We start from the raw sequence: 19,716 nt of genomic DNA on the forward strand, positions 1-19,716 counted from the left end.
TGAGGATGAAACGCTGTGAGAAGGATGGTTGTGGCAGGACTCTTAACAAATGACTGCCTCGCCTGGTTCACCAACTACTTCTCAGATAGAGTTCAATGTGTCAAATCGGAGGGCCTGTTGTCTGGACCTATGGCAGTCTCTATGGGGGTGCCACAGGGTTCAATTCTTGGGCCGACTCTTTTCTCTGTGAATATCAATGACGTCGCTCTTGCTGCTGGTGACTCTCAGATCCACCTCTACGCAGACGACACCATTTTGTATACATCTGGCCCTTCATTGGACACTGTGTTAACAAACCTCCAAACGAGCTTCAATGCCATACAACACTCCTTCAGTAGCCTCCAACTGCTCTTAAACACTAGTAAAACTAAATGCATGCTCTTCAACCGAACGCTGCTTGCACCCGCCCACCCGACTAGAATCACTACTCTCGACGGGTCTGACCTAGAGTATGTGGACAACTACAAATATCTAGGTGTCTGGTTAGACTGTAAACTCTCCTTCCAGACTCACATTAAGAATCTCCAATCCAAAGTTAAATCTAGAATCGGTTTCCTATTTCGCAACAAAGCCTCCTTCACTCATGCTGCCAAACATGCCCTCGTAAAACTGACTATCCTACCGATCCTTGACTTCGGCGATGTCATTTACAAAATAGCCTCCAACACTCTACTCAGCAAATTGGATGTAGTCTATCACAGTGCCATCCGTTTTGTCTCCAAAGCCCCATATAATACCCACCACTGTGACCTGTACGCTCTTGTTGGCTGGTCCTCACTACATATTCGTCGCCAAACCCACTGGCTCCAGGCCATCTATAAATCACTGCTAGGCAAATCCCCGCCTTATCTTAGCTCATTGGTCACCATAGCAACACCCACCCGTAGTCTGCGCTCCAGCAGGTATATCTCACTGGTCATCCCCAAAGCCAACACCTCTTTTGGCCGCAATTCCTTCCAGTTCTCTGCTGCCAATGACTGGAACAAATTGCAAAAATCTCTGAAGCTGGAGACACTTATCTCCCTCACTAACTTTAAGCATCAGTTGTCAGAGCACCTTACCGATCACTGCACCTGTACACAGCCCATCTGAAATTAGCCCGCCCAACTACCTCATCCCTATATTGTTATTTATTTTGCTAATTTGTACCCCAGTATCTCTATTTGCACATCATCTCTTGCACATCTATCATTCCAGTGTTAATACTAATTGTAATTATTTTGCACTATAGCCTATTTATTGCCTTACCTCCATAACTTGCTACATTTGCACACACTGTATATATATGTATTTCTGTTGTATTTTTGACTTTGTTTTGTTTTACCCCATATGTAGCTCTGTGTTGTTGTTTTTATCGCACTGCTTTGCTTTATCTTGGCCAGGTCGCAGTTGTAAATGAGAACTTGTTCTCAACTGGTTTACCTGGTTAAATAAAGGTGAAATAAAAAAATAAAAAAAATAAAACAAAGGCCTGGTTAGGATCCAGAGCCCAAGGGGCAGAGCACAGCACAGGGGATCAGAGCGCTGGGCTCCCAGCTCCCCCTTCCAGTCTCAGAGCTCAGCTGGGAAGAGGAGAGAGAAGAGGGGGTGTGAAGGCAGCCCTGGAAAGCCCTCGTGTCCCCTGGAAGCCGCTCAAATGACCAGCAGCTAGCTAGTTCACTGAACACAGGCTGAGTAACAAGCTTATGCCTGGATAATCACAGGGTCTGGTGTAATATCAGCATAATAATAATCAATCAGCATTATTAAAGCAATATTTAGTGCAGAGCAGGCCACGGTTGGCTTGCCATCCAGCACTGTGTTACTGTTCACACAGTCCAGCCCTGCAACTTTCACAGGGACAGGAGAGAGCCCTGCCTGTATGTAAACTCATTAGATGTTCCACTGTTTTCCAGTAAGGGAGGTGTGTGTGGTTGTGTGAGGCATGCGGTTACAAACCAATACAAGGGTCAGAGGGTGTCAGGGAGACTTGTTGATGACCTCAATTCACAGATTTGTACCTAGATCATTCAACCACTCAGAAATATTGCTGTGTAGTAGTCATTGACTGTAATGTTTGTCTGTGTTGTGCCTGTCCTCTGACCTCTGTGTCCCTCTGTGTGTCCCCAGCCTGCCTGTTTCGCTACAATGGTCTGTCTCTGGTCTACCTGCTCTACCTGCTGCTACTGCCATGGTTCCTGTGGCCTAACAAACACACACTACGAGGTAAGACGACACGCCAATCCTTCCCTTCATTTGGCAACTCCTGCTTGTTTTGTAGTTTCAGGTGTGGGTGGGTAGGTGTGGTTGTAAGTGGGAACGCCAAGATCTCTCACCGCAGCATTGACGTTGATCAAATGGTGCAATGTTTGGAAGTTGTGCAATATAACAGAAGAGCCGGACAAAACATGAATGATGAAACAATGAAACAGGCTTTCAGAGCATGGTTCACATCCTCATACATACCACAGCATCTGTATTGGAGTTTGTTTCAGACAGACAGCTTCCGTAAATGACATGGCAAAATCTTAACCACTAACTTCAATCTATATTTTACCACCAAACCTATGAGGACTGGGCTGCAACTCTGATACCCTCCAGTAAATACAGGATATTTGGGGGTTTATAAGTGATTGGTTTTTTCTCTCAGCTATTTAAGCTATAAGGCCAGAGGGGGTGTGGTAAATGGCCAATATACCACGGCTAAGGGCTGTTCTTACGCACAACGCAACGCGAAGTGCCTGGATACAGCCCTAAGCCGTGGTATATTGGCCATATACCACTAACCCCCGAGGTGCCTTATTGCTTTTATAAACTGGTTGCCAACACAGTAAGCCAAGGAACTACACAACTAAATTGAAAATGTTGCTTTAATAAATAAATTCATAATAAATAGATTCCGCCAGAAAAAGTAGTCCGGACAAAATACTCGTTGCTAGACTGGTTGCTATGCAACAACCACAGGCTAGGTAGCAAGCTTACATTAAATGTATGCAAAAACCGAGCTTAGCGCCACTTCTAGAGTGACTAACACGTGCCAATTATTTATTAATGTTGATCTGAATGTTACCATTTATTGTGCACGAATAGAAAAATTGACCCATGTTAACGTTTGTTGTTGGCTTGCCCATGTTGTCGTTTGTTGGCTCCACGCTGCTGGAAATGGATGCCGTTCTTTTAACTGGGGGAGCTGCTGCTGTGTTGTCAGAGAGAATAGTGTTCCACCGCTTCCTCGCTTCCAGATTTGGCCTCCAGTAACTTTGAAGAGAGTTTTCGAATCTGTGTCCTCTGACATACAGTATTTCTCATGCCTCTGTCATCCGACAGTTTCTGGATCATGGTGGTTCGAAGGCAGTGGTTTGTGTAAATCTGCGACGGGCCAGCTATTTTGCAGATCTTTGGCAGCATTGTTGCGAGGGTGTTCACTCCCATCGGCTCTTTTGTGTACCTGAAACATAAGACAAAATAACGTTAGCTAATAGTTAGGCCTATATAGCTACCAGTTATATTGTCAGGGTACATTAGAATGATTTAGCTAGATAACAGTTACATACCATATGTAGCCGTTCACTGGTGGGCAGCTTTGTCACGCCCCTCTTTCCTCAACTTTTTAATTACGCCGACAGACACATTGTTGCTCGTTGTGTATTCTGTGTCTTTCTGTATACTCAATGCCAGACTGAGACGGGGGGTCGTTGATATGTCGGTTCAAACCAGCCTTGAGTCCAGTGTAGCTGCTAATCCCATATTCTTCGCCATTCATGTTTCTCACTGAACGATACAAGTCCCGTAGAATGACACTCAGCTCCGTTTTTGTTGTATTCCCAAACTCACAATGTATCCCTTTTCCACACACCAGTCAGTGAAGCAGGTAAGTGCCCACTTTGTTTGTTTCACGATGTTATTTTCGTTTCGGTTTCTCTCAAGTTAATCTAAACACTTATTTTCTACATTTGCATGTTGAGCTATTGTTGATTTAGCCGTTTTATCGACGTGACGATAAAGGTGAAAAGGATAAACGTCTGTATATGGTCTCACATACACACGGCTAAATGCTGTTTTAACCAATCAGCATCCAGTATCCAAACTACCTGGTTTATAATCTCAATTAGACAGCTGGGGGTGATGTTTGTGGGTGTTGTGTAATGTTAAGCCATGGATTAGATTGAGGTGTGTGGCTTTGCTTTGCCCTCTCTCATTTCCTCTGTGTGTCCACTGGGCTGGGCAGTGTCAGGATGATGCCAGGTTAGCCAGGCAGGTAGACAGGCACTTACAGAGGGCTTAACATCCAGCTTTGTCTGGGTCTTGAGTGAGAGCCTGGGGCCTGGGCCTGCCAAAACACACAGCAGGTGACTAAACCAGCTCCCTTTGATATTGCCCAAATAATGCACTTGCGCTGAATGGAGGTGTTGAATATTATGAATATCTCATGTCAAATGTATGGACTGACAAACAGACAGACAGCCTTTAAAAGGACCAATCAGCAGTTGCTACATAAATTTTTGGACTGTTAAATTAATTATATACAGTACCAGGCAAAAGTTTGGACACGCCTACTCATTCCAGGGTTTTTCTTTATTTTTACTATTTTCTACATTGTAGAATAATAGTGAAGACATCAAAATTATGAAATAACACATATGGAATCATGAAGTAATCAAAAAAGTGTTAAACAAATCAAAATATATTTTATTTTTGAGATTCTTCAAATAGCCATGCTGGTTAAGTGTGCCTTGAATTCTAAATAAATCACAGACAGTGTCACCAGCAAAGCACCATCACACCTCCTCGTCCATGCTTCACGGTGGGAACCACACATGCGGAGATCATCCGTTCACATACTCTGTGTCTCACAAAGACACGGCGGTTGGAACAAAAAATCTCACATTTGGACTCATCAGACCAAAGGACAGATTTCCACCGGTCTAATGTCCATTGCTCATGTTTCTTGGCCCAAGCAAGTCTCTTCTTCTTATTGGTGTCCTTTAGTAGTGGTTTCTTTGCAGCAATTCGACCATTAAGGCCTGATTCACGCAGTCTTCTCTGAACAGTTGATGTTGAGATGTCTTACTTGAACTCTGTGAAGCATTTATTTGGGCTGCAATTTGAGGTGCAGTTAATTGCCGATTTTCTGAGGTTAGTAACTAATGAACTTATCCTCTGCAGCAGAGGTAACTCTGGGTCTTCCTTTCCTGTGGCAGTCATGAGAGCCAGTTTCATCATAGCGCTTGATGGTTTGTGCGACTGCACTTGAAGAAACTTTCAAAGTTCTTGACATTTTCCGTATTGACTGACCTTAATGTCTTAAAGTAATGATGGACTGTCGTTTCTCTTTGCTTATTTGAGCTGTTCTTGCCATAATATGGACTTGGTCTTTTACCAAATAGGGCTATCTTCTGTATACCACCCCTACCTTGTCACAACACAACTGATTGGCTCAAACACATTAAGAAGGAAAGAAATTCCACAAATTAACTTTTAACAAGGCACACCTGTTAATTGAAATGCATTCCAGGTGACTACCTCATGAAGCTGGTTGAGAGAATGCCAAGAGTGTGCAAAGCTGTCATCAGGGCAAAGGGTGGCTACTTTGAAGAATCTCAAATATAAAATATATTTGGATTTGTTTAACACTTTTTTGGTTACTGCTTGATTACATATGTGTTATTTCATAGTTTTGATGTCTTCACTATTATTCTACAATGTAGAAAATAGTAAAAATAAAGAATAAAAGTATAAGCTTGTTTTACTCCAATGTTTGTAAACAAAGTCAATGTAAACAAACATGGTTAAAACTATCATTTTGATCTCATCGATGGTCAGGTCAGTCCTGGCATCCATAGCTCTGTCTATTAATTTGAGAGTGGTTATATTTCTCAAGCACCATCCCTCAGCTGTTTACCAAAACAAGTGGTGGGGTACCCACTTTGTAATTTTTTAAACTCCGGATTACCCCTTTAAAGAGTGATTGAATTTGGGCCTTTTGACTATAACACACAGGGCCACCCAAGCTCAAGTTCTATTTCCTGATTACTTTTATGTGTAAATGTCACGCCCTGGCCTATATAACGCTAGCTAGTTTGGTCAGGGTGTGAATAATCTATGTTTGTATTTCTATGTTTGGCCGGGTTTGGTTCCCAATCAGAGGCAGCTGTCGCTTGTTGTCTCTGATTGGGGATCATACTTAGGCAGCCAATTTTCCTGCCTGTGTTGTGGGTTTTTGTTTGTGTTCGGTTAGTGTGGCTTGTTAGTGTTAGCCTTCCGACGTCACGTTTTGTTGTTTTTGTATGTTTATTCAGTTCAATAAACATGGATGCATTTCACGCTGCGTCTTGGTCCGTCCCGTGTATGAACGATCGGGACAGAAAAACCCACCACCAATGGACCAAGCAGCGTGCCCAGGAGGAGCAGAGAGGATGGACCTGGCAGGAGATAAGAGAGGATCTGGCAAGGCAGATGGAGGCCCTGAAAGGGATCAGGGTGGAGAGACAGCCCCAATAATTTTTTGGGGGGGCTAAAAGGGTGGTCGGGGAGCGACAGAGAGGAGCCTCGACCACTGCACTTGTGGGGGCTCAAGGAGGAGTCCTCACTGGAGGAGGACGGGGCGCGGAGTGTAAAGGACGGAGTTCCCAGTCCGGTACGCCCCGTACCTGCTCTCCGCACCAAGCCAGTGGTGCGTGTTCCCAGTCTGGCCCGGCCTGTTCCTGCTCCCCGCACCAAGCCAGTGGTTCGTGTTCCCAGTCTGGCCCGGCCTGTTCCTGCTCCCTGCACCAAGCCAGTGGTGCGCGTCGCCAGTCTGGCCCGGCCTGTTCCTGCTCCTCGCACCAAGCCAGTGGTGCGCGTCGCCAGTCCGGCCCGGCCTGTTCCTGCTCCTCGTACCAAGCCAGTGGTGCGCGTCGCCAGTCCGGCCCGGCCTGTTCCTGCTCCTCGTACCAAGCCAGTGGTGCGCGTCGCCAGTCCGGCCCGGCCTGTTCCTGCTCCTCGTACCAAGCCAGTGGTGCGCGTCGCCAGTCCGGCCCGGCCTGTTCCTGCTCGTCGCACCAAGCAAGTGGGGCGCGTCGCCAGTCCGGCACGGCCCGTGCCCGTTCCACCGGTGCCTGGTTCGGCACCGGTCAGCGGCTCCACTCCGGAGCCGGAGCCGCCACCGAGGCTGGAAGCCCACCCGGACCCTCCCCTATTCAGTCAAGTTTGTGCGGCCGGAGTCCGCACCTTTGGGGGGGGGGGGGGGGGGGGGGGGTACTGTCACGCCCTGGCCTATATAACTCTAGCCAGTTTGGTCAGGGTGTGAATAATCTATGTTTGTATTTCTATGTAAAAATGTGGGGTCTGTTTATGAATAAAAACTAATTTGCAGAGAAATAGCTATAGTTCCGTGGTCTACCCCTGTTATGATATTAATGTGTAAAGTGAAAAACCTAATGGTCAGTAATATGCGATGGCAACGAGACAGGAATTAATATGAAAAATGCAGAAACCTCTTATTCTTGACTTTGCTCTGGAAGCCAAACTTGATTACCCACAATACACTCCTGTTGAGAGGCTGTATTACAGGGATTTCTCGCTTCATGTTTGAGAGTTTTTCTATCTCTATCTTCTCATGATTTGATGGTGCAGTGTTTTCCCTCAGTATTCCCTCAATATAAAGTTCTGATTTCACAGTACTTAGTTACAATCGGCGTTAATCTCCTGCAGACATGATAAAAACACAGCAGATGTTGTTTTTCAGAGCTGTACAAAGAATTATGTCAGCAGCACAAACCTACTGCTCAATGATGTCCTTATTCTATAGTAAAGAGGGTATACAGAACTATAGAGCTAACCTCCTCCTGACAGCTTGATTATTTTGCTGCCTCTGCTCTTGCTCAGCAAAGCCCAAGTGGTTTCATTGATTGACTCAACATAAATATTGCTCTATTTTAGACAGACGAATCTCCTGGTGTGCTCTTAATCAAATACCAATAAACAGTGGATATTATTTCAGGTCTGGAAAATCCGCTCTTTCCACATCCTTCCCATATCCTCCACCCACATCCCTGTCTGTGGTAGCAGTTTAGTGATCTATGGCTGCTGTAGACCGAACAATAGAAATGGTACTGATTTTTAACACCACAGATAAGAACACACACCCTGCACCCAGCCTTAACCCCCAGAGGCTTGTTTATCCAACATATCATCTGGCTCACGCTCCTGAGAGCCAATGGGCGCTATCAGTTCCTGTACTAGTGATAAGGTCTACAGTGAATCAGACCCCGTTCCTGCCGCCTCTGTAAAATAAACACAGAACCGGAAGCACGCTAATTATAGATCATTAAAACAGTTGAATTCTCCCATTCTCTCTCCTTTGTTATTTTTTTTCCATCGATGAAAGGATGGGAGATTATATGAACAAGCTGCGTTTAATACTATTCCATCTCAGTGCTGTTAGGTTCAATAACTACGTTTCTTTTAGAGGGAAAACGGGGGAAATCTGAGCATGATAAGCTGTGCGGGGTCACATGACTATTTCTGGGGGAACTGAGTATGTGTAAATGGTGAGAGGTTTATTTCAGGGGGACTCGCTGGTGGAAGTGATTCCCTGAAGGAAAATCCCAGAGTCTGCCAGCCTCTTATAAAATGAAGCCTGACAGAGAATAGGATTAACGGTTTTAATGAAAACCATCTTGAATCGTTCCCTGCCTCCAATTATCAGCACATTTCTTGGTCTGGGCTGCCATGGGAGGACCAGATGCATGTAATCATGGAGGCAGATGGATGAACCAGGAGGATTCTGGAGACGTCAAGCAGAAACGACCCCCTTCGCCTCACCTCCACATGCTCCTCCTTTCCAGGGAAAATGTAATCTCACCCTCCGTGAATTTGGTGGAGCATGGGACATATTAGGGTTGAGAGTAGCCATGGTCACAATTTCCTCTGTGGATTAGCGGGTTAAAGGAGTTGTTGTCTTATGTCATACTGCCCTGAGACCTGACCTGGTTATAGATGCTCTGGCCTGTCTGGAAGGAAATTATGACTGTTTCCAGTGACTGAGAGGAAGACTGAGAGGAAGCTTATTCTATACACATTACAATTAATACAGGCTACCACATGCATGTGCGCTCTTGCTTTCCCCTTTAGTGTTATTGAATCGATCCCATATTGTTGTCATTCATTCAGTAACATAAGCTAAGACTCAATTAAGTGGATCTCACCAAGGTATCATTGGATTCATTGAGGCCACTGACAGAGAGGACTGTGGTAAGCCTTAATAGTCCCTTTCAGCTCCTCCCCAGCCCAAATACATATCACCTGATACACTGTGTTTGACATTCCCTTCAAAAGACTATGTTCCATTGCTCGCTCCCCATTATCTAAATCCCCTGTATTGTACAATCTGGACACACTGTCGTTTCCCCAGAGCTGATAAGCAAAAGGACAAATATTGAGCACCTGTCTGGAGCCTGCTGGGTTACACTGTTCCCAACTTAGGAAAATAATAGGGGATTTATTCACTGGTATTCAGGTCCAACGCTCGCAGGGTGTTGCATCAAATCTCTTCCCCTGTGTATTCTATTCACACCTGCAGGGGCTCTACAACATCCCTTCCTGAGGCACCGCTGTTGAGACCACGTCCATATCCACAGCTTTCCTGTCGCCGGTGAAACAGCAGTTTGAGACATGGAGGAATGAATGTCCCCTCTGGTTTTTGTTTTGTGTGTTTTTTGTTGAGGAAGGCATCGTGTGGCTTTGAAAGGCCCCAAAGCCCAACTGTCACTGACTGTCATGCTGATAAATGAGAGGGTGTGAGGGAAATGCACACCAGGCCAGGCCTCCCTAAATGAGTACTCAAGGCCGACCACAGCTTAAACTGGGCAGAGAATAGACTGTGGGAAGGGCCGTAAGTGCAGTTGACAACAAGTTTGCAGCTGATTTCAGATTATTTCTGTTCCAATGCTGATATATTAGACAAGACAGCTGTTTGTTCTCAGACAAATATGAGACCACTCTCAATAGGCCTATCTGGAGAAATGGAGCAGGTTTAGCCAATGAAAATAGAGTCCGGCATTTTGAATAATGAGAGAGAACTAGCATCAGTATGTAAGGTATCTGTCCACCGCCACATGGAGCAAAACAATATACTGCTAGTGTGCACTGAAAAGAGACTGTATATTTCATCACAAATCATGTCAACCTGTAAATCATTTTAATAATGAAAGCAAGTTACATTACTATCTTCATTAAATGGCATGTAAAGTACACCTACAAACATATTGGCTATATTATGGATATTTGCCCAGTCTGACCCTTCCTTTCCTTTACCTGCTAGGCAGTGGAGGCTGCTGAGGGGAGGACGGCTCATAATATTGACTGGAATGGAATGGTATGAAACACATGGTTTTCATCTGTTTGATACCATTCCATTCACTCCATTCCAGCCATTACACTCGAGTCCAGACATTATTATGAGCCGTCCTCCCCTCAGCAGCCTCCACTGCTGCTGGGAGTTATGTGGGAGGCAGGGGTGGGGTCAATTCCATTTCAATTCCAGTTGTCTTCAATGCTTTTCAATGAGGAACATTTTGAATTTAAATGGAATTGACCCCAACCCTGGTGGGAGGAGTGAGGGTCTGTGGACCCCTGGTTGGTTGTTTCTCTTGGTTAGATCAGTGGCCTGAGAGTGAGAGGCCATGGGGCCAGAGAGGAGCTTTTCCCAGAGGCGTGCCTGCTATGTGCCCTCCGCTCCTCCGCTCCCAATAGGAACTGGGATTCCACACGCCACTGTTATTTCAGCAGAGTCTTCTTACGCAAACGCCAGCTTTTCTCACACCAACGCAGCCCTGCGACAGGACAGGATGTCAGAGAACAGCACAGATAAGCGTAGGCAGCAGGACATGGTGTACGATCCAAATGTAATGCAAAACAACAAAACATAAATAAATGTCAGTGTTTTCAGTCATTTTTGTTTACTGTCGGGTAGCTGTTTCTTCAGGTTGCTGACTATTGTTGCTGATTGGTAGAAGTTTTTAAACAAATGTACCTTTAGTGTAATGAGTTTACACACATAGAACATGTGAATGAGATCCCTCTAGTAAGCAGACCAACTAGCAGGGTCAGTGTGTTCTCTCACTCTAATATTTTAGCAGTACAGTACGGGTGGTGTAAGCCAGAGATGCAGTGTGTGTGTTTCCAGTCAGTGGATGGTGTTAGGAATTGAAAACCGGTCAAGGTGTGGAGACATGCGTGATGCATAATACAAGGCGAACAACTTCTATGTTTAACAGACAGACAGACATGCATATAGGAAGACATTACTCTAAGAGGTTCGCAGCAAATCTCTCCCACTCCAGAGGGGAGGGCAGAATTAAATACTCTTGCCTTATCTGTTCGCTGTTTCACCCTTCCGTGCCTGGTGCCAAAGCATTAAATCAAGGCTGAGACCTTGGGGTAGAATAGACTATACATTTGAAACGTCTTAATCGCTTAAGGACACCCATGGCTGATTGTTATGGCTCAAGGGCCCAGATACCAGTTACTAAGACCTGCTTTACGGTGACCTCTAGCATTAAAGAGAGTACCTAAAGGCCAAATTCCAATAGGGAATAATCATCAGAACATAGCTTTCTTAACAGGCCCACAGTGGCCTCGTTGAACCACCACGCCCTCTGTACCCTGGACTGTTGTGTCCGTAGGCTGGCCCTGTGGACCCCTCTCCATAACAGCAATGTTTACACTGGCCAGCTAAACCAGCCTTTTACGATGCGCTGGAAAAATAAGCCGGTATGCCTGAGGTCCTCTTTTTGGAAAGCTCCCGCTTTACAAATGAGGTAAATTGAATTAAAGAAAATACATTGGGTTTTTTAGCGAATGAAAACAAACAGAGCACAGTATCGCTCAGAGTGCCTGGCAGGAGTCGGCTCATTTCTCAGGGATGAAACTCAATTAGGTTCTGTTTTCGACTTGTGAAAGAGTAATTTTGGAACTATTATTCCATCTCCCCTCAGTCTAAATAGTGTATAAGAATAAATAAAGCCAACAACTGCAGAGCAAACTGTGAAAGTTATGTGGCTCTTTAGCGGCCTGAGTATTAAACATAATGTCCTGCTCTTTAACATGCACTGTTCTTCTTTCCACTCTAACCCGGGCCCAGAAACTCTGCTGCACCCCTCCATGTCAGGTGCACTACAGTCACAAGACTTGTTAAAACAATGTTCAGAGCTACACTCGTACAATTGAGAATTCCTCCAAATTATCCTGTTTCATGGAAAATCCAGTAATGTCACCCCAGATTGCAGATTTTAGTTGAGGTTTTACGACACATACAGCACCAGGGTGAGTGGGGAAAGAGGGCGCCCGCTGAAACATTTTTTTTTACAGACGTCACCAGAGCAAATTTCTGCCTGTCTCTGAAAATACAAACTAGAAAAGGCAAACATGGCCTAGAAAATGTCCTGCAATTCACAGATTTAGGGTTTGATCTCCCTGTAGTGAACTACACTACCCAGTGGCCTCTGCTCACCTCTGGCTTTCACCAAGAACACTGCTGCCCCCACTCAGATCCAAAACCAGACCTTCCCAGATAGTTCACTATCTAATGAGAGATGATGAGGCCATGATTGCAATGATTGTCATTGGCTGTCATGTCATGCTATCCCTGGTATGAAGATTTTAATATCATGTTTGTGTTGAGTTATGTCTTGATAGTACTTAAGAATAGTGATGGCAGGTCTCAGATGTCATCACCACATTGGTGGCTGTGCTGGTCTCTCCTCAGAGAGATCTCCATCATATGAAACCTGCTCTGGAAAGAACACTACACACCATGCTCTGGTTCCCTATGAGGAGCTGTCTCCCTCTGGCCTTGTTTTAAGACACTGGAATGCACCTCCACATTCCATTCCTACTTTATCTCTTAGAATAGGAAACTACCCCCAAACTTAGATTACGGTGCAGAGTGCATGAGTGGTGTGCAATGACAGTGTAAATGCAGGTAAGTGGGTCTAGGCGTGCATATTTTTTTTGATGTTTTAGAGGTCATGTTACTCTAGCTGACAGTCATGAGTAATGTAACGTAGGAATGTTGTAGATGGATATCTTCATGATGACCCTGCAAAGAACTATGATAGGTTCTACTTATAGCCCTTCAGGTCCTACAGGAGAGGGATGGACTCAATAGCCTTGAACTATACTGTGACACAGGATACATGCAGAATATTAGCAAGGCAGTTACAGAATTTGATTTGGAGTTGAGTTTTAAAGAGGCAATGACATCATGATTTTCCAGTAGCAGGGGTAGAGAGCCGGGTGGTTGAAGAGGGCCCCGTGTAGCTCAGTTGGTAGAGCATGGTGCTTGCAACGCCAACGGTTGTTGGTTCGATTCCCATGGGGGCCAGTATGAAAAATAATAATAATAATAATGTATGCACTCACTAACTGTAAGTCACACTGGATAAGAGCGTCTGCTAAATGACTAAAATGTAAATGTAAAGAGGGAAGACAGCGCAGTTAACTTAAACACACACACACTTGGAGACAGTGGAGCTTATGTGCAGGGGTTTGGGTAGCAGCAGTTGAGTAGAGCTGTCTGCAGTAAGTCAGGGTGACCTCATCTTCAACAGGGGGTCTTGGCTGTGTACAACGCCTCCTATATTATTTACTCCTCTCTTGGACGGATCCCTTATTTTCCAAAACACACACGGACTTGGGGCGGCAGGTAGCTTAGTGGTTAAGAGCGTTGTGCCAGTACCCGAAAGGTCGCTGGTTCTAATCCCCGAGCCGACTAGGTGAAAAATCTGTCGATGTGCCCTTGAGCAAGGCACTTAACCCTAATTGCTCCTGTAAGTCGCTCTGGATAAGAGCGTCTGCTAAATGACAAAAATGTAAATGTAATGTGTGACGTGTGTCCACTGGGGGTTACGGTAGGCGTGTCTGACATTTATCAGCCCTGTCATGTCTCTCTCTTTTTCCTTCCGTCTCATACATGGAAAGATAAACATGTCCAACACAGAGAGTGGCTGTGATGGATCTTGATCCTGCACAATTGGAGAGGGGGAAAAAATTCATAATCTTAACCTTTTCACAAAGTTCACATCACATCACTGACAGGGGGCACGTGAAATCAAATGTGAATGGTTCACTGGGCATTAAATGATTTAAAAGGATGATGATGCTCAGAAACCAGGTTCATGAATAATACTCTCTCACTGCTCTGGTGTACTACATCTAGCTAGCAATGCCACGTTAAATACTATTTTCATCCTCAGGTCTAGTATTAGTCATAAATGTAAATTGGTGTACGTGGAATAAACCTAAATCTGGGATCAGGGATAAGCCTGTAAATGCAATACCTAACCTCCTGTCTGCTGTAATTGAGGGGGTGGTAGAGCAGCACTGAGCCATTAAACTACCCTTCGCCCTGCAGGCGACAGAGAAAAACAGCCCTATAAAACACAATCAAAGCCCTAAGCTCGTCCCCTAACACTGACTTGTTGTAGCTGCTAATTTTCTTGAGCCAGTCAACGCCTATAAAGGAAAATCCCCCAGGATTCCACAGGGACCTGCAGCATTCGTTCACTACACTGGGAGTTTGTGCCTGTGTCTTAAGTGGCCCATTTTACACCACCAATGGGAGCTGACAGCTTTATGAGGAGACCAATCAAAGCTGCCTCACACAAGCCTGTGGCGAGGAGGTGGGGATTCGGGGCTAGAGCGGGCAAGGGGGCATTTTATGGTCAGCAGCACAGTTTGGCACGGGCAGTACCTCAATGCCATCCACAGGCTTGATAATAGTCTAATGTTCCCATTTTGTTTAAAAACGGGCAATTAACTGTTACAAGCAATTCCTGTTTAGACTATAAACACACTGCTGTGATTACTAGTGCCTCCATGGTCTCAGTATGTGTTCTGACTGGTGGAAAATGAAGCATCAGTTGAAGGTGGGATGGTGTTGAGGATGTTGAGTCAGATCAGGACAAGTCCTTGGAAAACTGTCAGTACTGTGCACCCTGCTATTTCCTGAACCTATTTTACCTGAGGGATGGGAGGAACTGATTGTTATGTTATCTTCCCTTTCATATTCTACATTGTCCCCCCATTCTCCTCCTCTAACTCCATCTCTCTCTTTTCTCCAGGACATACTGGACGCTTCATCAAGGCTCTGTTCTGCACCAGTCTTCTCTTCCTGCTAGCCCATGTCTCCTTCCAGATCTGCCTGTACACTATCCCTGACCTGGACCATGCACTGGGACACAACTGTGAGTGAATATAGACGTCTTTGCCAAAGGCTATTTCGTTGTCATATTTTCAGTCAGCATTTCTAAACAATGGCCTGTGCCATTCATAAGTGGCTTGTTTAGGTTAAATGAATCACTGAGACCACGTGTCAAACTCATTCCAGGGTCGAGTGTCTGCGGGTTTTCGCTCCTCCCTTGTACTTGATTGATGAATTAAGGTCACTGATTAGTAAGGAACTCCCCTCACCTGGTTGTCTAGGTCTTCATTGAAAGGAAAAACCCAGAACCAGCAGACACTAGGCCCTCCATGGAATGAGTTTGACACCCTTGACTTAGACTAAAGAAACTCCATGAAATCATAGCTTCTACCTCTGATTTATTTGGACATGTTAAGTCCAGCTCTCTTCCCGCTCAGTCTATTACTCTGTCATTAGCCACCAGCGTGGAATACTATCAGGTATGCTTGTGAATGCTCCATGCTTACAACCTTCTTACTGTAGAATATGTGGATTTTATTTTGTGGTCTGGACTTATTTTGGCCTGCCCCAATAAACATGTCCTCAAGGAGCTTTAATAGCTAAAGCAGTATTCTTTGATGTCATATTATTTTCTTCTCTGGACCATGTGAGTTAGTCCACCATGCTGACTCCAGCTTCAGTCTGTCCATGCCTGGGCTCCTCACAAACCCATTCAAATACCGACACATTGGCTTACTCCTAGTAATACTGGAGGCTCATGGGAACATCTATGGTAGCTGCAGCTGTATGCTATGTTGTAGTTGTTCTCTAGAGTCTAGACCTGGTATGACCTTTCCTGCCCCTAAACAACACTCCATGGCAGAGACCGAGTGGCCTGGGGAGAGTTGGTAGTCCTAACACTCTCTGTCTTTACAGGTAGCTTGTGGGAGACGCTATCGAGGCATGTTGGTGTATCCAGGTATGTGAGGAATGTTTGGAAAAAGCACATTGTGTCTGTGTATCTTGTCACTGAGGATCATCCCTCTCTGAACTGTGTGGAGATCAGTTACTGTTATCTGCAGTATGTTCACTCTTACATCTCTTTTTGTTATTTCTGTTTGTTCTTTATTGTCTTTGTTGTACGTGTGTGAGAATGTACACTTGTAGTTCTTTGATGACCTTTGACCCCTGCATGTGGCTCTGTCTTCTAGGCTGCCCCTGGATGACGTGTGGAGTGTGGTGCATCTGCTGACCCCTGACCTGGGGGTGTTTGTGATCTCCCTGGTTACCCTGGTGGTGTGTAACCGGCTGGTCAAGAAGAGAGATGACGTCACTGTCCTGCCCGTAGCCTCAGACTCCACACAGGGGGTGAATGGTTTTCTGCTCTATAGACACAGACTGGGCTTCACCGCTATGCTGCTATTAATATGGGACATCCGCTCTTTATACCAGTCTATATGTATGGAATCCGAAAGGCAATGAAAGTGTTCAATCATTTTTGAAAACATTCTGTAGAGTATTATGGCTCTCCTCTAGTGTGAGAATGTATAGAAATAGTGAATCTCCTATTCAAGTGGCATTAAAGTCCTTCTCGAGCTATGTACACTAGGGCTGCACAATATGGGCAAAAAATCTAATTGCAATTTTTTCTTTTTTTACCAAATATTGTGATTTGACTTGCGATATAGGGCCTAGATCAAAACACTTGGGTGAACTGTTGGAATCGTAGAAATAGAATGATTTACAGTGAGGGGAAAAAAGTATTTGATCCCCTGCTGATTTTGTACGTTTGCCCACTGACAAAGAAATGATCAGTCTATAATTTTAATGGTAGGTTTATTTGAACAGTGAGAGACGGAATAACAACAAAAACATCCAGAAAAACGCATGCCAAAAATGTTATAAATTGATTTGCATTTTAATGAGGGAAATAAGTATTTGACCCCTCTGCAAAACATGATTTAGTACTTGGTGGCAAAACCCTTGTTGGCAATCACAGAGGTCAGACGTTTCTTGTAGTTGGCCACCAGGTTTGCACACATCTCAGGAAAGATTTTGTCCCACTCCTCTTTGCAGATCTTCTCCAAGTCATTAAGGTTTCGAGGCTGACGTTTGGCAACTCGAACCTTCAGCTCCATCCACAGATTTTCTATGGGATTAAGGTCTGGAGACTGGCTAGGCCACTCCAGGACCTTAATGTGCTTCTTCTTGAGCCACTCCTTTGTTGCCTTGGCCGTGTGTTTTGGGTCATTGTCATGCTGGAATACCCACCCACGACCCATTTTATATGCCCTGGCTGAGGGAAGGAGGTTCTCACTCAAGATTTGACGGTACATGGCCCCGTCCATCGTCCCTTTGATGCGGTGAAGTTGTCCTGTCCCCTTAGCAGAAAAACACCCCCAAAGCATAATGTTTCCACCTCCATGTTTGATGGTGGGGATGGTGTTCTTGGGGTCATAGAAAGCATTCCTCCTCCTCCAAACACGGCGAGTTGAGTTGATGCCAAAGAGCTCAATTTTGGTCTCATCTGACCACAACACTTTCACCCAGTTCTCCTCTGAATCATTCAGATGTTCATTGGCAAACTTCAGACGGGCATGTATATGTGCTTTCTTGAGCAGGGGGACCTTGCGGGCACTGCAGGATTTCAGTCCTTCACGGCATAGTGTGTTACCAATTGTTTTCTTGGTGACTATGGTCCCAGCTGCCTTGAGATCATTGACAAGATCCTCCCGTCTAGTTCTGGGCTGATTCCTCACCGTTCTCATGATCATTGCAACTCCACAAGGTGAGATCTTGCATGGAGCCCCAGGCCGAGGGAGATTGACAGTTCTTTTGTGTTTCTTCCATTTGCGAATAATCACACCAACTGTTGTCACCTTCTCACCAAGCTGCTTGGCGATGGTCTTGTAGCCCATTCCAGCCTTGTGTAGGTCTACAATCTTGTCCCTGACATCCTTGGAGAGCTCTTTGGTCTTGGCCATGGTGGAGAGTTTGGAATCTGATTGATTGATTGCTTCTGTGGACAGGTGTCTTTTATACAGGTAACAAGCTGAGATTAGGAGCACTCCCTTTAAGAGTGTGCTCCTAATCTCAGCTCGTTACCTGTATACAAGACACCTGGGAGCCAGAAATCTTTCTGATTGAGAGGGGGTCAAATACTTATTTCCCTCATTAAAATGCAAATCAATTTCTAACATTTTTGACATGCGTTTTTCTGGATTTTTTTGTTGTTATTCTGTCTCTCACTGTTCAAATAAACCTACCATTAAAATTATAGACGGATAATTTCTTTGTCAGTGGGCAAACGTACAAAATCAGCAGGGGATCAAATACTTTTTTCCCTCACTGTATATTTAAAAGCATCAGCATCATTCTTGTTTGGAACCATCTGTTGACAGCATTTGACTTAACAGAACAGCATGCAAACATTTAGTGGATCTAACAGCGAGGAGGAGGAACTGTGCTGCTTGACTGACGGGGCGGGCTTGGTCTGTGACGCGTTTGAGTGGCGTTTCAAAATATTGCATGCGATATGAATCTTTGCGATATGGATTTCGATGTGAATTTGATTAATTGTGCAGCCCTAACACGCACACACACCTTTCTCATGCGAGTGCTAGGTACATTACCCCAGAAACACTTGTATGGTAATACTCCAAGCCATATATAGAGTAGTGGGAATGGTCTTGTGTTGCGAATCACAGAGTCACAAACAACAGTGTCCCTGGCTTCCACTACTCAGGAAATGGAAGTTGCTGAGTCACTGCTTTATCGGCTGCTATATATAATGGAACTTTAGAATGATACATTCTTATGGAACGTTATGGCGCCCCATGGGGGTTATGGCTGAGGTCTCTCTGATCACTGCCTCTGAGCTGGGCTGGCCATGTCCGCCTCACCCACGCGCTTGCCTCAAGCCCTTCCACACGGTTCATATTAACTTCATGTTTTGTGCACAACCGTTTCTTAAGTTAAATAATTATTTAGTAACAAACATATTTGTGTATAATTACTTCGCTTGAATCATATTCCAAAATTGCAGAATAAATATGACATCACGTTCAGAATAGTCACAGAATCTAAGCTCACAAGACGCACAACCGCATGCCTCCATGAAAGGCTATCTTTGTTTTGATGCAGCCAGATACTGCTGATAGCACTGTTGTGCAAGCACTGCTAGTATGAACAGATTCACCTACTGTCAGCCTATGAGCAAGAGGACATACAGATACTGGATGGCAGCATTATTCTCTATGGAACTGTATCTTAACGTGAAACAGTGTTGTGGTATGCTACAGTAGTTTAGTTTTACTGTGGTGTGTTGGTGTTTGTTGTGGTGTTACTGGGGCAGAGAGCGACACAGTGAGGTAATGGGGAGGTTCCCTCAGGCCTGGTGCTGGTGACAGAGGTAGCTATTGTTCTACCAGCTGAGTTGGTTTCCGGCTCTGCTTCGCAGTGTGGGAGGCTAGCCCTGCCTGAGCCTGCCTGGGAGAGAGAGGGGCTCCCCAGACGTAATGCTGCCTCCTACCCATGGGCCTCTCTCTCTCACACACACACACACACACACACAC

The 19,716-nt window shown here is 45.0% G+C and overlaps 1 protein-coding gene across 1 annotated transcript in view; it reads left to right on the forward strand.

The window, feature by feature from the left end:
* Positions 1-19,716, forward strand: part of LOC311127839 (piezo-type mechanosensitive ion channel component 1-like) — a 72,291-nt gene that overhangs the window by 25,720 nt on the left and 26,855 nt on the right. The window contains exons 2-5 of the mRNA XM_084159719.1: positions 2,110-2,205; positions 15,084-15,206; positions 16,079-16,121; positions 16,354-16,510. Of these exons, the coding sequence (XP_084015845.1) occupies positions 2,110-2,205; positions 15,084-15,206; positions 16,079-16,121; positions 16,354-16,510 (419 nt within the window). The remainder of the gene's footprint in view (positions 1-2,109; positions 2,206-15,083; positions 15,207-16,078; positions 16,122-16,353; positions 16,511-19,716) is intronic.

This window comes from Coregonus lavaretus (genome assembly GCF_964263955.1).
Source record: "Coregonus lavaretus genome assembly, chromosome: 4".
NCBI lineage: Eukaryota > Metazoa > Chordata > Actinopteri > Salmoniformes > Salmonidae > Coregonus > Coregonus lavaretus.